The sequence below is a fragment of the Neomonachus schauinslandi genome, chromosome 14, assembly GCF_002201575.2.
Source record: "Neomonachus schauinslandi chromosome 14, ASM220157v2, whole genome shotgun sequence".
Classification (NCBI taxonomy): domain Eukaryota; kingdom Metazoa; phylum Chordata; class Mammalia; order Carnivora; family Phocidae; genus Neomonachus; species Neomonachus schauinslandi.
In genome coordinates, this window is record NC_058416.1 from 68,372,515 (window position 1) to 68,400,448 (window position 27,934).

The following is a 27,934-nucleotide window of genomic DNA, read 5'->3' on the forward strand; positions in this document are numbered from 1 at the left end:
AGCTCAAATAGCTAATCTTAGAAAAAAAGATCAGATCTAGTGTGTCCAGAAAAACCACCACAGAAAAATCTGAGAAAGCACCCGTGAGGAGAAATGGCTAGAGAAGGCATGTCAATAGAACCCTAAAGAAAAAAATGACAGTTCTTTGCTTCATAAGATTCTCTAACCAGAAAAGGAAGACACAGGTTTGAGAATGCAGTGCCTGGACGCCCATCCGAAGCCCTCCTCTGACACCGACCTGTCGATGTCTGCTTCCGGAAGGAGATCGTAACAGCCCTCCGTGTAGTCGTTCTGCAGGCCCTGGCGGTCGGGGAAGTAGTCGGTGGTGAGGGGGAGGCACGCCGGAGTAGTGAGAGACTTCCAGTCCACTCCAACTGTGCAACAGAAGCCTGGCACTACAGGGGGAGCAGACAGTGTCAGAACTGCCTCGTGTAACAGAGGAGAAAGGTGCGTGCGGTCACCAGGGCAGGTGCGGGGGACGTGGGCGGGGCGGGGGGAGGAGTTCACAGTGACCGGTGATAACATTGCCAGGAAACGGACGGAGAGGAAGAAAGGGGGTGGGGGGAGGGAGAAAGAGAGAAACAGAGTTTGTTAGACAATGCAGTGCACGTGCTCATCCAATCCCATCATGCAAATGGGATTCACAGCTGGTACTTTTCATTTTCTGCCGATCTTAAGCTACAGCCACAATGCCAGTGAGGTTACTGCAGGGCAGCGCAGGCAGTTACATGTGGAAGAAATCAACATTCCGAGGGCTCAAGCCAGAGCCTCTCTGGAGGACTGCAGAGTGGCTGGTAGGGAAAGAAGAGCTCAGCCAGATTTGGGAGCGAACAGCACATGGTAGCAGAATTTAGGAATACTTTCAGAATTGTAAAAATAAGTCACAGATCCAAAAGGGTAGGAGGAGAAATCAAGGAAGGATGTCTGGGAAGGTCACAAGGCCAGAACTTCAAGAGACAGAGTTTAACAATCTAGAAAGGAAAGCTGCAATCAGCAGAGCGGGCCCGATCACATGGTGTCCTGAGTTGCCTGCTCTTTGGTTAAAGCAGGGTTTCTCCACCTTGGCACCACTGACATTTTGGACTGGATAATCCTCTGTCATGAGGGGCTATGCTTTGTATTACAGGATGTTGGACAGCATCCCTGGACTGTACTTACTAGATGCCAGTGGCATCTCCTGATTGTAAAAACCAAGAACGTCTGCAGTCATTGCCCCATGTCCCCCCAGGGAGCAAAATCCTTCCCCAGTTGAGAATCACTGAGTCAAGGTAATAGGGCAGTTATCTCTTTAAGTAATTTAAGCAAAGATTATTTTTCAAATCTCTAGACAAGGGGGCAATATGAAGCAGAAATACTCCATGCCTTTGTATCTTAGTCTCAAGCAAGGGACACCTTCAACACTTTATCTTTTGCACAGTGCTAATGTGGCTTACAGCGTGATACACCGCTGTTGTCTCATCAGCCCTCATATGGCCTCCTTGGAGCAGGGACTACAACATCATTGAGCCCTTTAAACACCTGGCCAAGCCAAACCTCCCAGAGGTTACATGATCAGAAGCCTCTCTGCTTAGGGATCTTTCCACCATATAATGACAGAGACACACACTACCCAATACAACAGAGTCCCACTGAACCCAGAGTTAAAGAACAAGAAGAGGACCCGTGTGCTAAGTCGTAGTGGGAAACATGCCCCATGTAGCCACCACTGCCTTGGGAAAGATGATTTGACCTACAAGAGGCCTAACTCCATGGTCTACACAGGTCTGGGGTATTTTGTTTGTGTGTTTGAATTCTGTCTTAGTGTGGTAAGAACACTTAACATGAGAACTACTCTCTTAACAAATGTTTAAGGGTACAACACAGTATTATTAACTTGGGCACAGTGCTGTACAGATCTCTAGGATTTATTCATCATGCATAATTGGAACTTTACACCACTGATCCGCAACTCCCCACTTCTGCCTCCCCTCAAGCCCCTGGCAACCACCATTCCACTCTCTTATTCTATGAGTTGGACTATACACAGGTCTTGTTAACTTATTAACACTTTAAGAATTGAAAACACAACCCAAAAAGAGCCTAACTGATCACCCCAATTTCCCTATATGCCAGATGAAGGGATGAGCTTATTCCTACTTCCTTGTTCTAGGACCAGGAGCAGAAGGAAGACACCAGATCAAAACCACAGTGGAAAGCCAGAAGCAGAAGACAGTCATATCTTTATGCCCTTAGATCATTCTGACTCTCATTAGCTTCCTGTCCCTCAGGATCATAAATATCTTTCAGAAATGTTTTCTGCTGGGTACACACCGAGATACAGAGAATTCAAATGCCTGGGCCCAAATCCCATGGTGAGAAAAGCTCCTGATTCTTAGTTTAATGGTGTTCTTTCCCTGGGAAAAGACTGTGGCCTCTTTTCTAACTCCAGTATCTTCAGGCCCTATAAAGACGGCCTCTGAGAAGGACCCACATCAATACCATTAACAATGATAAACATGGATTACAAAATCCAGTGCTAGGGTTGTACAGAAGAAATAGGCTCATCTATTCATTGCTGGAAGCTTTCTGGAAAATAATCAACCTGCCAACCATACTTTGGGGGAAATATATCCCAAGGATGTGAAGGGAAAGAAAAGATATACCCATTGCATCACGCATTGTACCTGCATTCTACATTATTGCTAAGAAACTAGAAACCACCCAAATGATCGCCAATAATAAATGATTATTCAAACTGGGATGTGATGTGTTTGATACTGCTATTAAAAATGACTAATACGGGACACCTGGGTGGCTCAGTCAGTTAAGCGTCTGCCTTCGGCTCAGGTCATGATCCCAGAGTCCTGGGATCAAGTCCCGCATCGGGCTCCCTGCTCAGCGGGGAGCCTGCTTCTCCTTCTCCCGCTCCCCCCTGCTTGTGTTCCCTTTCTCATTGTGTCTCTCTCTGTCAAAAAAATAAATAAAATCTTAAAAAAAAAAAATGACTAATACAAGGGGCCCGAAGAAATAGCAAAAGGGTTATTAAGGTAATCATAAGCGGGGGAAAAAAGACTTAATATATCTCTACTGGTTATAGCTAAGTAAAATAAAGTCTATCGGGTGGTAGGATTTTTTTCTGGTACTTTGCTATTGTGGACATTTAGATGTGCTCTTCCTGCACAGATATTTCAATAGATAAAGATGATTAAAAAAAAAAGCAACCCAGTCAAACAATTTCAACTACAGGTCTGTAAACAGTTCCAGGCCCTCTTATTCCTTTGTTCCTCAGAGCCATCACAAGGCCTTTTAAGGGCTAAAGCCAGCTCTGCACGGGTGTAAGGACCTCATGGGAATTCCGTTACCATTCTCATGTGCCCTGAATCACATTCCAGAACAGGTTACCTGGCCACTCCCCTCTCACTTTCCATTGGAGAGGCTGGAGAGTTTTCCCTTACCACGTTGTCTTCTGGTACCCCAGAGATGTGTGGACTGCCCACAGGGTTCCCCCTTGCTTCCTCATGCTCTGACCACCCCCGCCCTGACCCCACCCTAATCAGCTGCCCCTTCTTACTTGGGTCTGGAGAGGTAGAAACACTGTCCTCTAGAGAATCCTTATTCTGAGTCCTAGGATTCATACCTATGGAAAGATGAAAACAGGTTGTTTTAATAAGGCTCATTCTGCAGAAAAAAAGTTCTGGCCAGTTATGGTTGAAAGAGCCCAAAATTATAGCTAAAAATAAAAATGTGAACCAAGTACAAATTCTATGCTGAATATTTCAAATAGCACAAAAGAGTCAATCCAAGAAAAATGAGCAATCTAAAATTTGGGAATGAGCCAAAACTTTGCTCTGAGGTTATCAATACCATTCCTTGCCCAATGACACTGTTAGCATTCACATACATGCGCGCGCACACACACACACACACACCAGCAAAAAGCAACCCACCACTTATTGTAAGAAAATGGACACATTTCAAAGTCATTTCAATGAACTGGAGAAATCTTTTGCAAATACAAAATGACCCACTTAAAGTTTATTTCACTCATCGGTCATCCTTATCATCTGGAATTTTCTTCTCCAAATCATGGCTTTCTGGAATATGACCTAGGACATATCAAAACTCACCACTTTTAAGAGAAAAACAATGATTTTCCCTATAGGTGGTCTGAAAGGAAAAACAGAAACGTTCTCTGAAATGCAACTTTTTGCCTGAAAAGTAACAGAACTAATTTTAAAGTACATATCAATATTTAAATATCCCTTTCTAAACATACATATTTACTAGAAAATTATGATACTATAGAAAAGATTGAAAAAATCCTCACCCAACTGTCAACAGTGGCTATCTGCGAGAAAAAGGTGGAGGAGGTAGTGGGAGGTAAATCAGAACTTGTAGTTTTTATTCTAGGTATTTGTGTGTCATGTGAATCTTTTATAACAAGAATAAATATGTATAAATCCCTTGTGGAATCTTTGAAAAGACAAGCCACAACATGGGAGAAAGCATCTGCAAATCACTTATTTGGCAAAGGATTTGACCCAAAATATATAGAGACCTCAAAACTCAAGAACAAGAACACAAACAACCTGATGAGAAATAGGACCAAAGATTTGAACACTTCACTAAACATATACAGAAGGCAAATAAGCACAGGAGAAGATGCTCAACATCCTCAGCCATGAGGGAAATTACCTCTACAGACCTCTTAGAATGGCTAAAATGACAAGTCCACACCAAGTGTGAATATGGATGTAGAGCCATGGAAAACCTTATCCATTGACGGTAGGAATGCAGAATGGTGCACCACTTTGGGAAATAGTTTTGTGGTTTCTTTAAAAGTTAGACAAAAAAAAGTTAAACAGACAGGGGTGCCTGGCTGGCTCAGTTGGAGGAGCATGCAACTCTTGATCTCAGGGTCATGAGTTTGAGTCCCACATTGGGTGTAGAGATTACTAAAATAAATAAACTTTTAAAAATAATATTAATGGGGCACCTGGATGACTCAGTCAATTGAGCATTGGACTCTTGGGTTTCAGCTCAGGTTGTGATCTCAGGGTCATGGTGAGATCAAGCTCCACATGAGGCTCCACACTCAGCAGGGAGTCTGCTTGAGATTCTTGTTCCCTCCCTCTCCCTCCCCTTCTGCTCCTCCCCCTGCTTGCAGGCACACACATTCTCTTTCTCTAAAAATAAATAAAATCTTTAAAAAATAATAATAATAATAAAAGTTAAAAAGAGGGCGCCTGGGTGGCTCAGATGGTTAAGCGTCTGCCTTCGGCTCAGGTCATGATCCCAGGGTCCTGGGATCGAGTCCCATATCGGGCTCCCTGCTCCTTGGGAGCCTGCTTCTCCCTCTGCCTCTCTCTCTCTCTCTGTCTCTCATGAATAAATAAATAAAATCTTTAAAAAAAAAAAAGTTAAAAAGATATTTACCATCTGACCCAGCAATTCCATGCCTAGGAAATTACTCAAGAGAAATAAAAACCAATGTTTACAAAAACCTGTTATGTAAATGTTTATGGTGGCTTGATTCATAGTTGCCAAAACCTGGAAACACCCCCAAATATCTTGCAACTAGTGAAGGGATAAACAAATTAATACATACATACAATGGAATGCAACTCAGCAATAAAAAGTAATGAACATTTAACAACTTGGATGAATCTCAAATGCATTATATGCTGAATAAAAGAAGTAAGACTCAAAAAGCTACATACTGTATGATTCCATGTGCATGACATGCTGGGACAAGACAAAACTAGAAGGACAGAGAACAGATCAGTGGGTTGCCAGCGGACAGGGGGTGGGGCTGAGTACAAAGGGACCACACAAAAAAATCTGGGGGGTAATGGAAATGTTCTTTATCTTGCTTGATGTGTTTGTTGGTAGTTATATGATAGTATGCATTTGTCAAAACTCACAGAACTGTACACTAAAAAGAGTGAATTCTACTATATGTAAATTTTAAAATTAATAATTTTTTAAAATTTATTTGACAGAGACAGAGAGAGAGAGTGAGAGTGCACACAAGTAGGGGAAGTGGCAGAGAGAGAGGGAGAAGCATCATGACCTGAGCAGGAGACAGGTGCTTAACTGACTGAGCCACCCAGGCGCCCCTAAAATTATTTAAAAATTTAGAAAGATGATGGCACTTGGCCAAAACAATTTTAGAACTTCTTTTTTGGAACTGCCTTCAGTAGATTTTTCTTTTTTTTATTACTAGTCTTCAGAATAAAAAGATAAAACTTATTAAGTCAGACAAATACAGTGTTTCATTTTATTCAAACCCTTGCTATAAGGCAGGTATGAGGTAGGTACTAATCCTTTTGTACAGACAAACTGAAGCTCAGAGAAGTGAATTAACTTAGGGAAGATCGCACAGTAAATAGGTGAAAGCTGCATTTAAACTCTGCTCAACTCTACAGATGCTTCATTTCCTGACTCTCCATCTGGGGCACCAGTTTTCAGCTATTGAAAATGTTAGCTGTTCTTTGTCAACAGCCAAAAGCCATTTGGAGCTAAATTTTCTGAAAAAGCTATCTTGGATAACAATATCCATCTTCATGCAAACACAAAGCATGGCTATTAAGAAGCAATGAGGTGGGGGGCACCTGGGTGGCCCAGTCAGCTAAGATCAAGCTCCGAGCTGGGCTCCCTGCTGAGTGGGGAGTCTGCTTCTCCCTTTCCCTCTGCCCTTCCCTCTGCTCATGCTCGCTCTCTCTCAAATAAATAAATAAAATATTTTTAAAAAAGCAATGAGGGGGATTTTCTTGTTCAGCCTGAGAACTGGTATGAAGGCAACTGGTATAAAAAACAGCCTTCTCAAACCATACTGAGCACTAGGAAATTATTAAATATATTACCTCACAGGTTTAGATGCTAAATTTTGTCATTAGCGCATCTTTTTCTTTTTTTTTAAGAAAACCCAAATCCAGACTGGGTCTATAAAAACTGAAATTCTTACACTAATAAAGGACCAGTTCAACTTATAACTGTGTGGGCAATTCTTTGAGCTCAAAGAGGCAAACCAGTAGGGATTCTCAGAGCAGCTCTGGCTTCTAGGTCAAAAGTAGCACTGTGCCATCTCCTAACAGACAAAAGAACATTTAAGGTCACCAGCCTTTTATGCCACACACACACACACTTTTAAAAAACAGCAATGCGGGCGCCTGGGTGGCTCAGTCGTTAAGCGTCTGCCTTCGGCTCAGGTCATGATCCCAGGGTCCTGGGATCGAGCCCCGCATTGGGCTCCCTGCTCCGCGGGAAGCCTGCTTTTCCCTCTCCCGCTCCCCCTGCTTGTGTTCCCTCTCTCGCTGTGTCTCTCTCTGTCAAATAAATAAATAAAATCTTTAAAAAAAAAAAAAACAGCAATGAAAAATATTTAAAGAAAGGTATTTTGTGCTCTTTTATGAGGCTCTTTATACACAGTTTTCTTGCAGTTCAAGCCCAACAAACTGCTGCTCCCACCAGCTCTGCCTTTAAGATTTTATTTTCAGTCAAATGAACTGGCTATCGGCATATGATGGCCTCACTACTTGAGATGACCGAGGGGAGACCCTCATGGTCAATCAGCTCTGCTCCAACCTAACATTTGTGAATGAGACCTCACTCTCAACATTCAAAGCCAGATATTCAACTTGGGGAACCAATGCTGAAAATCACCATCTTAGCTTTGTCTTTTGACATCTCTTCAGAGTCAAGAAATCTGAATTTTGGGGCACCTGGGTGGCTCAGTCAGTTGAGCATCCAACTCTTGATTTTGGCTCAGGTCATGACCTCAGGGTCGTGGGATAGAGCCCCATGGGCTCTGCGCTCATCAGGGAACCTGCTTAAGATTCTCTCTCTCCCTCTCCATCTGCCCCTCAGCTTGCTCGTGTACATGCACATGCTTGCTCTCGCTGTCAAAAATAAATAAATAAATAAATCTTTAAAAAAGAAGACGAAGAAGAAGTCTGAACATGTTCTTTGCTTGCTAACCTCAGGCCAAAATGGGTAATCAGTGTGGAGCCTTCAGGACTGGTCCTGGGTGACATCTACAAGCCTGTGCGTGGGGCTAGTCACTTCTCCTCTCTGGGCTACAGAGATGGCCCTTACCCACAAAAATCCCAGCCTGGCCTGGGTGAATGACTCTGAGGCCCTTTCCTCCAGCCTCAGTGTGCTATGATTTACTTTTTACTTCAGCTCTCAGGCTGCCACATGTACCTAATACTCAACACAAATACCAAGTTGCAGATTCTGAGTCCCAATACCACAGGGAAAGAAAGCATGGCATCCAGTTGTTTTCTTTCCCAAAATTATCTACAGCATTTATCCCCAAGGATGGGAATGACAGTGACTGACAAGTCTTATAAATGGGTGCCAGGGCGCCTGGGTGGCTCAGTTGTTAAGCGTCTGCCTTCGGCTCAGGTCATGATCCCAGGGTCCTGGGATCGAGCCCCGCATCGGGCTCCCTGCTCGGCGGGAGGCCTGCTTCTCCCTCTCCCACTCCCCTGCTTGTGTTCCCTCTCTTGCTGTGTCTCTCTCTGTCAAATAAATAAATAAAATCTTTAAAAAAATAAAAAATAAAAAAATAAATGGGTGCCCAGTTAAAGAAACAAGAGGGATAAAAACTATCTCCCCAGGGCACCTGGGTGGCTCAGTTGGTTAAGCGTCTGCCTTCAGCTCAGGTCATGATCTCAGGGTCCTGGGATCAAGCCCCGCGGTGGGCTCCCAGCTCAGCGAGGAGTCTGCTTCTCACCCTCCCTCTGCCCCTCCCTCTGCTTGTGCTCACTCACACTCTTCTCTCTCTTGCTCTCTAATAAAAAAAAAAAAAAAAAAAACTATCTCCCCAGTGTCATCGACCACTGGTCACTGCTGGGCAGCATGGTGAAAAACAAGTGAAGAGTAAAGGTACGAGGTCCCAGCCAATAATGCTTGAAATGAAATTCTACAGGGCCAGGAGGGAAACCCACAGAGGCACCACTCCTGTGAATCGTGACTCGCATATGAATCATGTCCAAAGGCAGGAGAAAATCTGAGTCATGCCTGAGTGCCTGCAGATGGTGCAAACTGTCAAGCCCAGGAGGTCACAGATAAGGTTTTCCTGTTTCTTTTCTATTTTTTTTTTTAAGATTTTATTTATTTATTTGAAAGAGAGTGAGTGAGAGAGAGAGCATGAGCAGGGGGAGAGGGAGAAGCAGACTCCCCGGCTGAGCAGGGAGCCCAATGTGGAGCTCAATCCCAGGATCCTGGGATCATGACCTGAACGGAAGGCAGATGCTTAACCGACTGAGCCACTCAGGCGTCCCTCTTTTCTATTTTTGAATGAATGAAAAGATAACTAGTTGCTTATTTAGACCCCACTTTGTCCCCAAATGAGAACCTACTGTGACAATTTTGCCCTTAAGGAGCCCAATCTACCTTTGCTCCTTACAACAACCCTGTGAGGCAGGCAGGCAGGTAAAGATCTTTATCCCCTTTATAAAGATGATGAACCTGAGCATCAGCAAAGGTTGAAGGCTAAACTCTACAGCTGGGGCACTCCCTCATCTATCATATCAGAATGTAGCAGAGGTCACATGTTCAAACTGCACAGTAACCACTAAGTCCAGCTCCCCACAAGAAGGCTTCCCTTTCATTGTTGTGACCCTGCACAAAACTGCTTCAAATAGAACTGCAAGTGAATGGCGAGCCAGAGCTCCCTGAGGTGAGAACTGGTGTCTTAATCGTTTTGTTTCTTCTCAGGCCTTAGCACAGTGCCTACAGTTCCAGAAACATTTCTGGAATGGGTAAGAGTATAGTGAGTTTGAAGAAAGCAAACCATATTCCATGAAGATTGTGCATGGCTTGAAAGGAAAGTCACTTCAAAAACAAGCAAGGCAGAAAAAGATTATCCAAGCCTTTGAGAAAAGGAATCCAGTTAATTGTTCAACAAGGTTATAAGACAGGGAAGAAAAGCACTCTTCAGTGGAGGGAAAGCTAACCTCAGAAAGCTTTTAGTATTCATTCAAATACCTGATACGTGCCAGGAACTGTTTTAAGTTCTGAAGATACAGCCATGAGTGAAACAATCCTTGCCTTGTTGGAGCTTACAATAAAAAATACAAAATGAAAAGAACTAGTATGACAGGTGGTATTCTGGAGAAATAACTGGCAGGGAAGATGGATGGGGAGTGCCAGGGTAAAGAGTGGCAATTTGGGTAAGACCTAAAGGAAGGAATAGAACAGGCTGTGGGTAGGATGGCCATATCATTTATCATCCAGGACACCTTCGAGAGTGAAAGGGGACACTATTAGTAATTATACAGGACAATGAATTCAAACCAGGACTGTCCTGGGCAAACTCAGACATGTGCACCTTATCCATAAAGCTCTTCGCTGTGAGGGCAGAGCAGAGGGCAGAGCAAGAGAAAACACCTCAGGTGCAGAATGTGCCTGATACATTTGGGAAACCACTTCACCCAAGTGCGAGGGGGAAGCAGGAGACGAGATCTGAGAGTAACAAAGGGGTCGCAAGAGGCAGGGGGCTCTGTCGGCTACTGTAACACCTTCGGCCTTTAATCCGGGTGCACTGGGAAGCCCCAGAGGGTTCTGTGCACAGAATTTTCATGATCTGACTTCTGTTTTCAGAGGGTCACAAAGAACTGCTGTGCTGGAAATAAACTACATGAAAGGACAAAAGAAGGAAGCTGAAAGAACAGTTTGTGGGATACTGCAACAATCCAAGCAAAAGAGGAAGGTATCTTGGACAGGGCTGGGGCTGGTGGAGGTGATGACATATATGGAAAGATTAGAGATATATCCTGATAGCTCTGACATTAATTGGTTATTGTACATGGTAATAAAAATTGGAGTGATTTTTATCTAATCCTTTCTGTGGCTGGCTAACATAATCGATCAGGAAGCACAAGATAGAAGATGGGAGTTCAAGTCCTATGGGAGCCCAATGCTACAGCCTACCTCCTGATGACCCCTGGCCCCTTTGAAAACACATGCTACTGGTTGTAAAGGGACTGGCAAAGGTAAGGATGATCCTACTTAACGCTCTCACCCTGACTAGAAAAAGAATCCAAGGAGCCCACACCTTCTCTAAGAAGCTACACATTCTAGAACATATTTATGTAATTGTGCACTTGCATACCAATTAAAGAGAATAATTTTGTGGACTGTTCAAATGCTTCTCACATATGGCAGCTTGGTCGTGGAAGCACAAATTCATTTGTCAATAAATGTGCTAAACACTGTGGGGAGAAGATGAATAAAGATAAGCTCTCTCAGTCTAGTGCAGAGACAGACATAGAAACAAACAGCGGGATCATGATATGCCAAGTAGTACAATTGCATTATGCATATGGAGCTCTGTGGAAACATGCCTACCATCTCCTGGGAAGGCCTGGGGATGAGAGAGAACCATCAGGGAGGGCTTCAAAGATAAGGTATTGTTGGGCTTGAATCATAAAGACTGAGCTGATGTCTGCCAGGAAGAACGAGGGTTGAAGGTAAGGGAAAAGCATATTCTGCAGGGGGACTAGTCCATGCAAAGGAATAAGAGGACAAAGATCTTCAGAGGAGCCACAAGCAATAGCTGGAATGTAACATATGCACATCTCATAACATACCCGGCAGTGGCAGCTCTCGTTCAGTGAGCATGCCCCATGCACGCCAGGCACCATTCCAAGCACCTTACGTGGTTTATCACATCGAATGATACAGATGATGAAAGTGAGACACACAGAGGTTACCTGGCCTGAGGGCCTCACTGCTCATTAGAAGTGGAGTCAGGACTCACATCCAAAGAGTCTACAGGCTGAGTTCTTTCTCCATGCAGTGATGTGTGGAAGTGGTGGCAAATGAAGACACAAGGCAGGCAGGAGACAGGCAATGACCAGTATTATAGGCCATGAACCACGGGAGGGTTTTATACATGGGGAGGAGTGGCTGATCAGATTTGCATTTGGAACTATCTCCTTGGTGACAGTATGGAAGATGAATCAGAGGGGACAGGAACAGAAGCAGGAAGATCACTTAGAAGGCTGCTATCACAATCCTAGCCAGAAATGACAGGGGTCTGAAACAAAGCAGTGACAGTTGAGAATGGAGGGGAGGGGCCAGAGTCAGAAGAAAGAGGGAACAGAAGAGGGAGAGGGGGTGGGGGAACCACAAGACATGATTTTCGTTGTCAGTACACTAAGGATGAGGTCCTCCGGAGTCATCCAAGCAGAGAGGCCCATCAGATGCATGGATCTATAGCGTAAGCGTGATGGTGTCATTAGAGGATTTTCCACAACCATCCCCAAATAAGGATTCTTTGAAACTTCCTTTTTTCCTCAAAGTAGATTTCAAAATTCCAAAAGACTCATCTTCTGAGGAATCATCTGGTCTACCTTAGCTATCCCAGGCCCAGAATCACTCCAGGACTAGTCAGGGTAAATACTAGTGCTGTTACCACTGGAACCCAGAATCCCCTGCTTCAGGTCACCAGTAAAACTAGCTCAAACTGTAGTCTTGTGAGCCCCAGAGCAGCCCTCCTTGGTACAACCCACCCAAACAGCCTGGGAAGTTCAAAGTCTGGGTTCCTATAAAATGGCCCCTTGGTTTATTAACAAAATGGAAAGGTTGCCTTTATGATATTCTGAAGGCACTTTACAGGAGTCTGGCAGCCAAGTGACATTTTCAGAACCCTGAGTGCAGTCATTAAAAGTATCTTATCCCCAAATTGTTATTCAATTCGTTTTCTCATTTAAAGAGAAAGAATAAAAGAAAGAAACATAGATAGAAAAGAAAGGAAGGCGGGAAGGAGGAAAGAAATGAATTAATTCTAATCCTTTAGGGATTCATTTACTACCAACTGCTTTTCAAGACTTAGCCACAAACCTTTAGAAATACTGTTGGATGAAGCAACCAACGAATGAAAGAATTCTTCATTAACCACTCTCGTACAACTTCACTTTCACTACACCTTCTACTAAAACTTAGCTTAAAGTTTTAGAAATGCAAGTTAGTTATAGAAAACTAAGACAGAGAAGAGCAGCCCCATTTCCACCCTGCCCCACCCCCCAAGTTTTAATGTTTTTCACACTCATGTTGAACAGCTGTCCTTTGAGGCTTTCCAAAATCTGCCCTTACCCATCCCAACTCCTGCTCCCCTACATCCTAAAGGTACTCTGAACAGTGTGGTCGAAATGAGGAACAGCAGTCTGAGTCAAGACACCTGGCCAAGGGCTTGAGAGATTCATGTAATATCTCTACACCTCTGGGCATCAAATTGCCTCATGTGCAAATTATATTTAATAGCATATGCCCTCTTAGAATGATTGCATGACAGGATAGATACACAAGTGCTTCCAGAAAGCATATAACCTGTGTTAGTAGAAGTTCATACTCTCCCCACCTCCACCTAGAACCCTCACCTGCTAATTCTCTAGGTAACCAAATTCTGTGCCTTCGAGTCTGAGGTGCATGCCCACTTCTCAGACGCCACCCTTCTCTTTTCTGATCTCACAACTGGAACCACACTGTTCCCCTCTGGGCCTCTCCTGATTGTTTTTATGTTGCTGGGTAAGCCCCCTACTCACAGATCTGGAAGCTTCTCCACAGCAGAGGCCACTCCTGCTGTCCCTGGTGTTACCCTCCAAACTAAGCTCATAAGGGGCCCTTGGTCATGACTCACTGACAGGTCAATGATTAATGAGGCTTAACCAATGTATTCTCGGCTAAAAACATAATGTGCAGCCCATTTATAATTCCATGCATTATACAGCACTGCTTCTAAATAGGTCACCCAAAATTGTGGCTGAAATGATCCCAAAATAGACTTGGCCCTGCTTCTCTGGCCCCCATGTCTTTTCTAGATGTGAGCCTGCAACTCTAAGCATCCCAACTCTGTTACCTCTTGGATTGGTTACCTGCACCACTGTTGCTAAGCAGGCTGACAGAAAGCTCTTCTGTTCCACTGAAGTTCAAGAAGGACATGCTGTCACCAGGCTGGCGGGAAGTGCTGTGCCTGCAGAGAACAGAGCCCAGCCACCTGGCTTAATGCATATCATCACCTCTTTCATCCTGCTCACCCTGTATCCCAGGAGTTTTCATCAAAAACAGCTCTGAATATCTGGCCACATGGGCTGGCAACAACTGGGAGCCATATCAGAGGCTACCAGGCTGCCATGCTCGGTATGTGGGCCAGCTTTGGCCTCCTGTGGCCTGCTTATCCTGCCCTGGCCCCCCAAAAACTGCTCTCCCACTGATATATTGGGCGGCCCGCCCTTTCCTGTCCTCAGCCCTCCCCCTGCTCACATGGACAGGAGGATATGAGGTGACTGAAAAGAGGTACCAAGTTAAGCTGATGAAGAGGGTCACGCCCTGCCCATATCCCATCCAACCCATGGCATGTCGAGGTGATTGAAAAAGGTGTCAAAGACTGCCCTTTGCTAAGTTGTTTCCTAAAGCATCACAGGAACAGTGAGGCCAGCTGTCACCCCAGCTCATGTTTGTCAAGGCTTAAATGACTTTCTTCCTGCACTGACTCTCTTGGATGCCTTGTAACGCATTCAGAACTTGGGTTCAAAGAGTTGTTTCTATAAACGCAGGCCTTGATTTCCATTGCTTTTGCATAAGAAACTTCTAAACTCAACAGTGGAATTTCTCAGAAGTCACAGACTGCCCGAAACACGCAGCATGAACCACCTGTCTCAGCACTCGTTCTCACCCTTGGCTGAGGTTTAGACAAAACTCATGTTTGAGGTTTACAAAGTGTGCTTTGAATGAAAGCTACAGCAGGGCCTGGGTAACATGTGTGGCAAGAGTGTCAGGCTGTTTGCTTTGCATTTGACTCCATGAAAAGAACGGCACTGACAAAGGAAGGGCTTGATCTCATTCCGTCCCTTCAAGTCTTAGAAACATAACATTTTGTCAGCAGATTGTGTTCTGCCATGGTCCTGGGTGCTGGGGAGTTTCTCAAGGGACGTTCTGAAGCCCTACGCACATCCTCACCTTCCAGCAGCTTCATGATATGCTAATTCCAGCAGCTCTGCAGAGGAGTGAGTTGGGTCCCTCTGCCAGCTGCCCTGCAGCTCCGCCATATTCTGTCGGGTCTGGTGATGGATCTGGATGGCCTCTCCGGATGGTCCTACCCAGACAAAGATCCACTGAGCATCATTCCCACCCAAGAGCTACTGCTTTGTACTTAGCTTTACTCTTCCTTCTTTCCAGCTGCTGGGACATGCGTGCTGGGAGAGACCAAGAGGAGAGCACACCAAGGGGAACATTACACACATGACCCTCCAGCTTCCCAAAAGGACATCTCCTCTTCCAAGCAGGACTCATCCTCCTGTGGGGCCTCATATTTGTCACCCTGTTCAGCCTAAGAATACGTTAGGAGCTGCTGTTTCATGCGTGTCAAGCTGAGACGCTGGGGAGAAACACTGACGTAGAGGAGTAGAGGGCCCCTCCCAGGAGGGCTAACACAAACTAAACGACAAGGAACACACAAGTGAAATGTCAGTGACTCTGTTAATACATGAGACGGTGACAATGGTGACTCTAAGGAGCAGAGGATGAGCAAGTGCAGAAAAGACATCGGGTGGGCGGGAGAGAAATCACGATTAGTGAAATCTACCAAAAAAAATGTTTCCTGGGGAAGGAGAAGCTTCCGAGGGGAGTGTTCAGCAAGGTTAGCAGGAACTGAAGGAGAGGGTACCTGGGCAGAAGAAACAATGTGTGCGAAATCCCAAATGTGGAGGAGGCAAAAGACAAGCAGGAGACCACCAGATGAGCTTGGGGAAGAACATCTGAGCATAGGAGTGAGGAGACGCCAAGTTGGGGAACTGGGCAAAGGATGGCCTCAACTATGAGCAGGCCAGGTGGGCAGGAGGAGGAAACAGAGGAAGTGGGGCCAGACAGTCATGTTTTAGTAAAGTGTGCCTGACAATTGGGAGCAAGAAGAGCTGGAGGTCACACAAGAAACATCAACAGTTCTCGTAAGAGAATCCAAAGGGAGCTTGTGGGGATAACAACATAGGGAAAGAAACATTGGAAAGAAACAAATCATGTGACTGATTATGGCAGGGAGAAGGGGGGCAAAGAGGAGTTTGGGAGTGACCCCCCCCATTACAGCCCAAACAACCAGATTCATTTCTCACTTATTTAACTTTTAACACTAAAAGCAAGTGGAAAAGGAAGTAACTAGACATGCACAGGCATTCAGCAGGATCACTTCCATGAAAAAACCCTGGAGTTTAATGCATCTGTTCCTTCCTAGCCCAGTCAGAGCCCATTAAGCTGAAGTTTAATTTTAGCCACAGCGTTATAAAACCTTACTGTCATCCTCTGTAGGAGAGAACACAGATCAAAAAGGACGGGCTAGGAAAAACAGTGAATTTGAAGAAAAAAAATTTTTAAGTTTTGATTGCTTTTGAACTTCATTTAAATGGAATCATACAGAATGTACTTTTTTTTATGTTGGGCTTCTTTCATTATGTTTGTAAATTTAAACATAGGTTTGGATGTGGTTGTACTTCATTTTTATTTCTGTATAGCATCTCATTATAAAAAATAGAACCCACTTATTTTATCCTTTGTTTTTTTTTTTAATTTATTTGAACTAAAAAAAAGAAATGGTTCACCCATTTCTCAAAAACTGTTTTTGTTTTTTTTTTCAGTTGTCAGAGAACCCTGAGAAAACACAGAGTAACATAACTTCTGTGTAACCAAGACAATAATATCACTACCAGAGAGAGCTAGGAGAGGAAGGAATGAACAAGAATGAAGGGCATTAGTCTTAAGAAAGAAAGCAGGTGACAAAGTACAGTCCTTTCCAAACAAAAATGAGAAGCCCTTAGGTTTACACAGCTCGGTAATTACAAAGCCCTTTCCAAGTGTGTCCTCAAGGATCCTCACAAGAACCCCTGGGGTAGGCAGAATGGCCATGGTTATCCCCATCTCATGAGTAGGGCGCTGGAGGTGTAGAGAAGTTGAGATACTTGACCAAGGCCACATGGTTGGTTAGTGACAAGGACCAGGACTAGTAACTCCCAGCCCAGGCTCTTTCCTGAGCAACCAACTTACCCACAGGAAAAGTGTGCATCCAGCGCCTTCTGTTGGATGTGAGCTTCATGGGCATTCGTGAGGGGGCAAAAGGGTTAATCAGTGCCCGCTGGGGTGTGTATCCCCCAGGTCGAACATGCAGCATGGACTCCGCACTGCCTACGTGGAACCTCCCCGGAGCACTAGAGTCTCGCTGTGGTGGCTCCATCATGTTCTCCAGGACATCTGTCAGTTATTGTGGAGGCACAAAGAGAAAGCACAGAGCCACGGTGAAACCAGGAATGGGCAGGCAATTAGCCAAGCTGACCAGAATCTTGGACATCACACATGTTAGGGAGTGAGAGAAATGAGTAAAATCATTTACCAAACTATAATGAAACGCAACATTTGATTTACTTTTTAAACACTTGAGAGAGGGGCACCTGGGTGGCTCAGTCAGTTAAGCATCCGACTCTTGACTTCAGCTCAGGTCATGACTCAGTGCTGGGGGTGGAGCCTGCTTCGGATTCTCTCTCCCTCTCTCCTGCCCCCTCCCCCATGCTTTCTAAATAAATAAATAAATAAATACTTGGGAGAAGGGGGTTCCTAAATTACTGGCCCAATGAAGCCACCCCAAAACCGGATAGGGAGGACCACACATCACCTGGAGACCTTACACTTTGAGCTCAATGTAATGACTTGAGTTTTTTCCCTGGGAGATAAGATGAGTATATTCTATATGTGGAAGGAACAATAAAAACAGATATTTGGTGCCTAGAAGGGCAGACCCTGGCAGAGATAGCCAATGTGTAGGCACACGAGACTACAGCCCCTTTGTGCTGGGGCTAAATAACTTCATTCCACCTCTTGCACTATTGGTGGGAATGCAAACTGGTGCAGCCACTGTGGAGAAGAGTATGGAGGCTCCTCAAAAAATTAAAAATAGAATTATCCTATGATGTAGTAATCACACTACCAGGTATTTACCCCCAAAATACAAAAACACTAAATCAAAGGGATACATGCACCTCTATGTTTATAGGAGGATTACTTACAATAGCCAAATTATGGAAGCAGCCCAAGCATCCAGCATTGATGAATGGAGAAAGATGTGGTATATACATACAATGGTATATTATTCAGCCATGAAAAAGAATGAAATCTTGCCATATGCAACAACATGGATGGAGCTAGAGAATATTACACTAAGCAAAATAAGTCAGTCAGAGAAACACAAATACCATATGATTTCACTCATATGTGGAATTTAAGAAACAAAACAAATGAGCAAAGGAGAAAGAGAAAGAGAGACAAACCAAGAAACAGACTCTTAACTATAGAGAACAAACTGATAGTTACCGGGGGGGGGGGGGATAGTGATTAAGGAGTGCACTTGTTGTGATGTGCAATGGGTGATGTATGGAATTGTTGAATCACTATACTGTATACCTGAAACTAATATAACACTGTATGTTAACTACACTGGAAATAATACAATGAAATGAAATAAATAAAATAAATTCGTTCCAGCCAACAGAACACAGGTAGAAGTGCCATGCTCCAGTTGAAGGTCTGGACCACAAATATCTCCACTCATGATATCCATTCTCTTTTCCCCTACTGTGCCAACTTTGAAGACCAGTGCTAATGATCACAGCATCCCAGGATAGAAGGAGCCTGGGGCCCTAATGACTGAGTGGATCAGAACCCCCTCCCACTGACTCAGTGACCTGGAAATAAGTAAGCAATCAAATGCCACCGTGTTAAAAAAAAAAAAATTCTTGGGAGAAAAGACTGAAGAAATGGATGCATCCGGTGTTGACTAGGCAAGGAGGTGACATGATATTTAGACTCAATCTGTCCCCCGTCCAATGGCAGACAGGTCCCTATTAAAGAGATGGAGGCCACAGGCTACACAACCTAAGTGGATCAAAGAGCTAAAACCCACAACCAGCTCCCCTTGTGTGCATCCCATGTTCACTAAGCAATCACCCACATTAGAAAGTGGGCCCAAGAGATGCAAATTCCGTGGCACAAGGAATCTGTCTTGTCCACCAATATTTAGCCAATGTCTACCAAAGAACATGGTATATAGCAATAGTTAATTCCTCAAAGCTGATTTGCATGCAAGAGAACATCAGATCTCCGTGAAAGCTATATTTTTCACTGTTAATGAATTGATGTTCTGGTTTACCAAATAAAAAAGAATATGGTCTAGTTATCATGAAAATAAAAGGAGAAAACCCAATTAAAAGAAAAGATAAGTTCATGCTTTGAAAAGGATGAGAAATAGGACTAAGGGATATAGTGGGTCAAAAATACATGTAGAGGAAAGGGGAAATGTTTTCTATGTTACATTGGGTAGGTAAATAGATAAGACCCCCTAAACACAGCAGAGAAACAGTAAACTAAGGGCCTAGAGATTATACTGCCTTACAATATCCCAGTGAATCGCTTTTTAGCTTTTTCAATAAACTCCCAAATATCACTAAAGGACATTGAAATCAATTCTACTATTCAGACAATTTTTAAGAAAACTATTTTCAAAGCTACAAGGTTATTTCCTCAGAGATCTGGCTTTTAGAGTAACAAGGGTTTTGAAAGAATTAACGTTTAGTTTAATTTAGCTTTTGTTACAGACCCTACTAAGAATATTTTCAGCAAGGGGCACCTGGGTGGCTCAGTTGGTTAAGCGACTGCCTTCGGCTCAGGTCATGATCCTGGAGTCCCTGGATCGAGTCCCGCATCGGGCTCCCTGCTCGGCAGGGAGTCTGCTTCTCCCTCTGACCCTCCCCCCTCTCATGTGCTCTCTCATTCTCTCTCTCAAATAAATAAATTAAATCTTTAAAAAAAAAAAAAGAATATTTTCAGCAAAATGGGAGTAACTGTCATGCAAACTTAGAAATTTCCAGAAAGTGGGAAAAAGCTAACCTAGAAAATTTCAAATGTATTAAAATTCCTTTGAATGCTAAAACTAATTAATGTAGGTGACACAGGTTATATACTATAGTCATGTAATTAAATATCTGCTCCTGTCACTTTCAGCATTTCCTTTTTATTCTTCGAGCCAGTTAAAAAACAAATGAACTTTATTCTGTTGTCAAAAATTTTCCTAGGCCTTTGGCACAGTGTATATGGTGCTGGAGCTGATGCCTTCCTCTTCAACATCCTGGGGCATAGAAAACACTCCTCACCCTTCGGCAATCCTTCCAGGAGGGCAAAAGGGGTCAGCTGTGTGTATACAACATTCCTAAGTCAGTGATCAAAAGTCAGAAGGGCTATGCTTCCATTTATAGAACATCCTTGAAATTAAAATTATAGAGAAAGAGAATGATTAGTGAGAGTGTATGGCTATAAAGGGGTAGCACAAAGAGCCTTGCAGTGATGGAATAGTTTGGTATCTTAATTATGATGATAATCATAAATAAATAAAGCTACACATGTAGTAAAAACTGCATAGGGGGCACCTGGCTGGCTCAGTTGGTAGAGCATATGACTTGATCTCAGAGTCATGAGTTCAAGACCCATGTTGGGCATGGTGCTTACTTAGAAAACAAACAAACAAACAAACGGCACAGAAACACACATGCACAAATGAGCACATGTTAAGCTGGTGAAATCTGAATAAGCTATGTGGCTTGTACCAATGTCAGTTTCCTGGGTTTGATGTTGTCTGTAGTTACACAACATGTTGCCATGGGGGAAAATGAACGAAAGGTACACAGGACGTCCTTGGGGGGCGGGGGGGTAGGGGGCATGTGTAATTTGCAATTTTCCATGAATCCATAATTATCTCAAAATATAAAGTTTTTTATTTCTTTTTAAAGATTTTATTTATTTATTCATGAGAGAGAGAGAGAGAGAAGCAGGCTCCCCGCTGAGCAGGGAGCCCGATGCGGGACTCGATCCCAGGACCCTGGGATCATGACCTGAGCCGAAGGCAGACGCTTAACCATCTGAGCCACCCACGCGCCCTCAAAATAAAAAGTTTTTTAAAAAGTCAGGAGGGGCCTGTAGACTCCAGCTGCAGGTGCTGTTGGATGGCAGGATAAGATACAGAGAAAGCAGCACCTGTGCTCCTTAGTGCAAGCCAGGTTAGCAGGTAACTGCGAGGAGAAATCTTAAAGCAGACTATGGGGCCAAGGCTGTTTTAAGGATGGCACAAATGGCAGTGATAAGTAAACAGGGCGCCTGGGTGGCTCAGTCAGTTAGGCATCTGCCTTCAGCTCAGGTCATGATCTCAGGGTCCTGGGATTGAGCCCCATGTTGGCCTCCCTCCTCAGCAGTGAGTCTGCTTCTCCCTCTGCCTCTGTGCGCTCTCTTTCTCTCTCTCTCTCGTTCTCTCTCAAGTAAATAAAATCTTTAAAAAAATAAAATTTTTTTTTAAATTTTTAAAAAAGGAAATAAGCAAACACCTTTGACTCGAGGCCTAAGAAAAGCTCTACATTAACATAAGGAACGGTATACAGTTACAGTGAAGGGGGAAAAGGTGTTAGAGGCACATACATACAGCTCAGGTGACTTAAACTCATTGCACTGGCATGGAAATAATTAAGATGTGGGAGTTACACCCCACACCTGGTCACATCCCATCCCCCCCGATCCCCTGCTACAGGAAAGGAGCTGTCCCCATCTGTCCCCAGCTGTGCCCGTGCTTCAGCTCTCTGACCTCGAGTGCTGGTGTAGCCCAAGGAGCTGCTGACTTCATACTGGTGCAGGTGGGGGTGTGGGATCATCAGGATGTTGGCGCTCCTGCCCAGGGAGCTGTCGTCAGAAGCCTGGCTCCTCACTTCCTCGGTGGGCAATGCGCGGCTGGGCAGGGAAGGGCTGGATGAGACGTCACAGGAGCTGGCGCTCTTTCGATTGTGACTCTCCCGCTCTCGCACAGACCTGACAGGTGAGAGACGATGAGTTACCAACAAGCAAGTGATGCTGCCCCACCTAGAACTAAAGCACCCAAACCTATTGCCAGCCCAAGCTACTTGGGAAACCAATAGCAAAAATCCCCAATGTGACCTATGACTGGGAAATAATGTAGGAGGTATTCTTGCTTGACCAGCTTGAGACGCTGTATAAGAACTGACCGTTTTCAAATGGCCCAAGTCCTGGGGTCATAGCTATAAAGCCATGACTGCTCCAGTCCAACCCTAGTTGATCCCCACCGATCCATCTCATATCACTGAAAACGGGGCAACTAAGCAGGATATGATATGATGCAAGACAAAGTACACAGTGCCACCTCAAGAGTCTTCCTGCACGAAAAACTGAGCCTAAATCTAATCAAGCCTCTGAAGGTAATTGCTAGTTTATAGGAAATCCAGAGAAGAGAGGACAAGTTAAACATTGTAACACAACAATCAGCCAAATAAAGAAAGCAACACAAACTACGGTTACAGAAAAAAGACATTCCAATTAAATGCAATGTCTGCATCTTCTTCAGATCCCAATTCAAACCAACCAACTGTAAAAACACATTTTTGAAACAATTGGGAAATCTGAATATAGACTGGCTATTAGAAGATATTAAAGAATTAGTGTTAATTCTGGTACTTGTGATTATTTATTCTTATCTGTTAGAGACATACACTATGGTATTTACAGGTTTAAAAAAAGGTTTTGCTTTAGAATACTCAAGCAAAATGTAAAATGTGGGGAAAGTAATGAAATGAGTCTGACAAGACACTGATCACTCTTCATTATACTACTCTATTTGACCATGTTCAAACATTTCCTTAATAAAGGTTTAAAAAACAGTATACCCTTATTAAAACATAAAACTCCCTAAGGGGGAAAACTCTGGCAGCAGTAGGAGGAAGGATCAAAAGGGGAGAAGCCCAATGGGGAGACAAAAATTCAGAATGGAAAAGTTAGCACCTACAGACAGGGCTTTCCCTCTGGCATCAGAGCTGTTCTCTTTCCACCTGGAAAGATTTTGTCTTAAGTCAGAGCTTAAACAGCCTGAACACAGATCCCCTGGGCTGACCATATGTACACTATTGCAACAGTAAATATTTGGACACCAGTGTACTGCGCAGTCCTGCACAGGGGACAGAGCACCAATTAAAACATGGTCTGCTCCCTCAGGGAACACATAACCCAAGTCTCTGAAATACCAGGTCTTGCCAACTTTGATTAGAAAAAAGAAAACCGAACCATGAGAGATGATGGACTCTGAAAAACAAACTGAGGGTTCTAGAGGGGAGGGGGGTGGGAGGATGGGTTAGCCTGGTGGTGGGTATTGAGGAGGGCACATTCTGCATGGAGCACTGGGTGTTATGCACAAACAATGAATCATGGAACACTACATCTAAAACTAATGATGTAATGTATGGGGATTAACGTAAGAATAAAAAAAAAAAAAGGAAAAGAGAAAAAAGAAAACCAAGGATCTTGGACCATGAAAGCATTCTTAAATACTCCAAAGGAGGGGTGCCTGGGTGGCTCAGTCGTTAAGCGTCTGCCTTCGTCTCAGGTCATGATCCCAGGGTCCTGGGATTGAGCCCCGCATCAGGCTCCCTGCTCGGTGGGAAGCCTGCTTCTCCCAACCCCCTGCTTGTGTTCCCTCTCTTGCTGTGTCTCTCTCTGTCAAAAACATAAAAATCTCAAAAAAAAAAAAAAAAAATACTCCAAAGGAAAGCACTACCGAGCGCCTAAGCAGCATCTATGTGTGGGAGAGCTGTAGTTAACGGCACTAAATGTTCTCAACATTTAGGAAATGTTTTGTCTGAGCTCTAAATGTTTTCATCTTAGGATGAGATGAGGAAAAAGGACAGGAGACAATCATATGGCCACTATAAGCTCATTTATCAATGTGAAGGGATGCATATTCTTCCAATCATTGTGCTTAAATAAACTTGCATATATAAGAAATCTGGAAAATGGACTCATGGTATTTGGTCCACTGGTGGGGGGTGGGGGGAAGCCCTGGGATAGGGATGGTATTTTTTTACATAATACTCAGAAATAAATATATTGGTAAATCTAACTACATCACAGTTAAAGACTATCATATGACCAAATACCATGGAGCAAATTTAAAAGGCAATTAAAGAAAGGTCTCTTGCCTTCTGGGAATAAAAAACCCAAAAGATTGGCAGCCCAGTGAGAAGAAGATTCTAGAATCTGTGAATTATTTCTCTTGGTTAGAAAAAGCAGAGGAACACTCTCTTTATTTGGGGAAAATACTTCCCACAAATATAGCTAACAAAATGGGTGGGCCAGAGAACCTGGAAACAGAATCCCCAATGATCTACATGGGATAGCTTCCATTGGCTAATTTTAATTTTAAACATTTTCAGGGTTGCTCTCATGAAGGTCCCTACAGGCCCTCAGGTTTTCCCAAGCAATTTTTGTATACACCCCAAAGTGAATCTGGCAAAAAACCTGCAGGTGGCGAGGCGCTGAGCCCGGGATGGGCCTGGCAGCCTGAACACTTGGGCGTCGTAGGCATCATAATCTACTTGGATGGGAAGGGCGTTCTCAGATTCTTTTGGAGTCCCAAGAGCTGAAATGCATAAATCACACGAATTGTCATTAAAACACATTTCAACCAGATGCCTTCAGAGGGCCTTCATCAAAATCTGCAAGGCACAGATGATCACCATCATGTCCCCCTGAGAAAAGTGGGGGTTGCTGAAATTAAATGACTTACATGTCAAAGTGACATAGAAAATAACATTAGCACTAGGGCACCTGCGTGGCTCAGTCAGTTAAGCATCTGACTCTTGATTTTGGCTCAGGTCATGATCTCACAGTCGTGAGATCAAGCCCCGCATCGGGCTTCGCACTCAGTGTAGAGTCCACTTTAGAGTCTCTCTCTCTCTCTCAAAATAAATAAATAAAACATCTTTTAAAAATAGTATAGCACTAAATAAAGGGAAGATTTTGGTGGTATTTCATTCTTCTGTGATCCCACTTAAAAAAGATCATCTTAATATGCAGTGCAGTTAGTACTTTAAAATTTTCTACCCAATCCCTATAACCGACCTATGGAAAAGAAAAACAAGGTTTGTCACCATTAATTTTGCAGTTGACGGGACAAAATATACAAAGTGGTTAAGGGACCTTCCAAAGGGAACTCAAGTCTCCCAACTTGGCTATGAACTGTTTATATAACCTCACATAATCTTGTTGCTATGGCTTAGCGACTCTTTCTAAAAGGGATGAAAGGAGGTCTCAAAAATACTCACATGTATCACGGCCATTTTTTGCTTTCTCAGAGGCAGGCTGTAAAATTAAATAGATAATTAATCACTCCCTCCTCTGCCAGAATAGAACTTCTCAAAAGGCACAATATGTAGGTGGCTGCTCTCCAGGGAAGGGACCACGCCTTACCCCTCACTGTAACTGATGGAAAGGCAGGAGGGAACACTTGAGGCCCAGCCACCTCGGTGTCAGGCCCTATTAGGCCCACCTCACACCTTGGTCACCCTCAAAACTCTATCCAATGGGGGCATTACACCCCACCTTACAGGCGAGGATATTCAATTCTAGAGAGAAAAGGGGACTTGCTCAAAGTTACACTGTTAGCAGGTGAGGAGCCAAAATCCAAGCCCAGCCCTTCATGTTCTTGGTCAGTCCACTGGCATGTATGTCCTACCATGGCTAGCTTCTACCTGACCCCAAGCCCCGCATGCACGCTTCCCCCTTCACCATGGTACTCTCACCAGTCTGCCTACACCTACAAGAGCTCAGCACTCAGTGGATCACCCAATTTGCTGAAATGGCGTACAGAGGCAGAGAGAAAATGGAAAGAGCTGCTTTTTTTTCCCCCAAATAAATCTTTTTCAGGACCCTTTAAACTTTCGTAACAATACTCATTCTTTCTTCTTTAAAACGATCATGTTGCAGGGGCGCCTGGTGGCTCAGTCGGTTAGGTGTCCACCTCTTGATTTCAGCTCAGGTCATAAGATCAAGCTCCACATCAGGCTCCGCGCTTGGCAGGGAGTCTGCTGGAGATTCTCTCTGCCTCTGCCCCTCCTCCCCCGCTCACACACGTGTGTGTGCGCTCTCAAATAAATACATAAATCTTAAAAAAAAAAAAAAGACAAAATGATCATGTTGCAGAGAAGTTCCTCTGTGTTCCACTTTGCCCAGAAGGGTTGTGATAAAGGTATAAAAGGTTGTGATGAGAGGGCAGGAGGTGCCCTTTCTGGGCAGAGTCCCTTTCTCCCAGCACCTCACTACTTGACATGGTCTATTTCAGGAGGAGTCCTCACAGTCCTCCAAATTAACATTTTCCTTATTAGACAAGTAACATTAACTCCCCATTACCCCCATTCAAAAGGAAGAAATGGCCCTGATACCACTAACACAGCCACAATGGGACAGCTTTCAGAGTTCAGCTCTGCTAGAAACGGGCAGATGGGTGAGAGCACCCTGGTATGCCACCTATATACCTAACACTCTGCTTTTCTCTTCATCTTACATCAAACATACCCTTGAAGGTTCTTAAAACTGGCATTTTTTACTGGCTGTGAATATATTCCATCAAGTGGGTATCTCGTGGTTTATTTAGTCATTTCCCTATTATTTTCAACTTCTTACTACTATAAATAATACAGGACAAAGACCTTATTCGCATTCAATATCCTCAGTTATTTCCTTAGACCACATGGCCAAAAATGGAATTATCTGATCAAGTGGCATGAACATTTGCACTGCTTTTGATACACACGGTTGAACTGCCTTTCATAAGTATGTGGTACACCAACCAGGTACTCGAGCACCAATTTCACCACTTTTTCCAGAACTTGGTATAATTATTTTGTTTTAAGCCTATTTGGTAAGCAGGGGCACATGGCTGGCTCAGTCTGTACAGCATGCGACTCTTGACCTCAGGGTTGTAAGTTCAAGCCCCACGTTGGGTGTAGCAATTACCTAAAAATAAAATCTTTTAAAAATAAAGTAAAATAAACCCATTTGGTGAGATAATCCAATTCCTGTTTGAATTTCTTTACTGCTAAGATTTGATCTTTTCATCATATTCCCCTTTGCTGCAATGCATGCCCACGTCTTTGTCCCCAAAGGTACCTGAGAGGTCCCAGTGTCTGAATAAACCAGTGACATCATAACAAGAATAATTCTTTCATTATTAAGGAACTACAAATAATTGTCATACTTTTCCCAAGGATATTTCTTACAGTCTGAGGGTATGCCTTGTTATTGATGTATTTAATGTGGAAAATCATAAAATTCTAAGACAAATATCTTAAACTTATTAATGACCATGGGGGGAGAAGGGCTTATCTCGGGACCAAAATAAACATGAGTGACAGTCCCTGAAGGTGCTGCAAGTTGGTGACACCTACCTTCTTTCCTGCCAGTTTTATTCGCGGGGTGAAACTGTTACAAAAGAGCTGGCTTTTGGACGTATAGAAACTGTGAAAGAAAAAAGGGTCATTAATCTAAGCCCCTTTCATTTTAAACTTCAAGACACAGTTAAAACCCCAGCCGTGGATTAGCTCTCTCGTGACTGCCTATGTCTCAGGCTTCACAGATTCCCCCAATTCTAACTTGTTCTGTAGTTACTATAAACATTAAACATATGGTTTTAATTACTGTTCTTTATTCTCCATAAACTACTTCACGCTAGGCCTGATTCTTAACTGGACAAGACTCTCCTCCTTGTGACAAGGATTAAATCTATTTATACCATGATACTTTTGCATCTTGATACTCAGCATGATGCTGGGCCCAAGGGTGGTCATTATCACTCATGGGTTGAATGGCATTTGGTAAGCAAGAATAACTCAGGTAAGGAAAGAAAAAAGTGGTCTCAAGAAAATACGCCACGGGGGTGGCTCAGTCCGTTGAGCATCTGACTCTTGATCTTAGCTCAGGTCTCGATCTCAGGGTTGTGAGTTCAAGCCCTGCACTGGGCTCCACCCTGGCCATGGAGCCTACTTGAAGAGAAGAGAAGAGAAGAGAAGAGAAGAGAAGAGAAGAGAAGAGA

At 43.7% G+C, this 27,934-nt stretch overlaps 1 protein-coding gene across 1 annotated transcript in view; it reads right to left on the reverse strand.

Moving 5' to 3' along the window:
* The window catches only part of DEPDC5 (DEP domain containing 5, GATOR1 subcomplex subunit), a 125,095-nt gene that overhangs the window by 52,158 nt on the left and 45,003 nt on the right, over positions 1-27,934 (reverse strand). The window contains exons 18-26 of the mRNA XM_044921246.1: positions 27,291-27,360; positions 25,170-25,206; positions 24,364-24,484; positions 21,650-21,870; positions 17,023-17,226; positions 14,950-15,085; positions 13,866-13,963; positions 3,551-3,616; positions 239-395 (exon numbers count right to left, since the gene is read on the reverse strand). Of these exons, the coding sequence (XP_044777181.1) occupies positions 239-395; positions 3,551-3,616; positions 13,866-13,963; positions 14,950-15,085; positions 17,023-17,226; positions 21,650-21,870; positions 24,364-24,484; positions 25,170-25,206; positions 27,291-27,360 (1,110 nt within the window). The remainder of the gene's footprint in view (positions 1-238; positions 396-3,550; positions 3,617-13,865; positions 13,964-14,949; positions 15,086-17,022; positions 17,227-21,649; positions 21,871-24,363; positions 24,485-25,169; positions 25,207-27,290; positions 27,361-27,934) is intronic.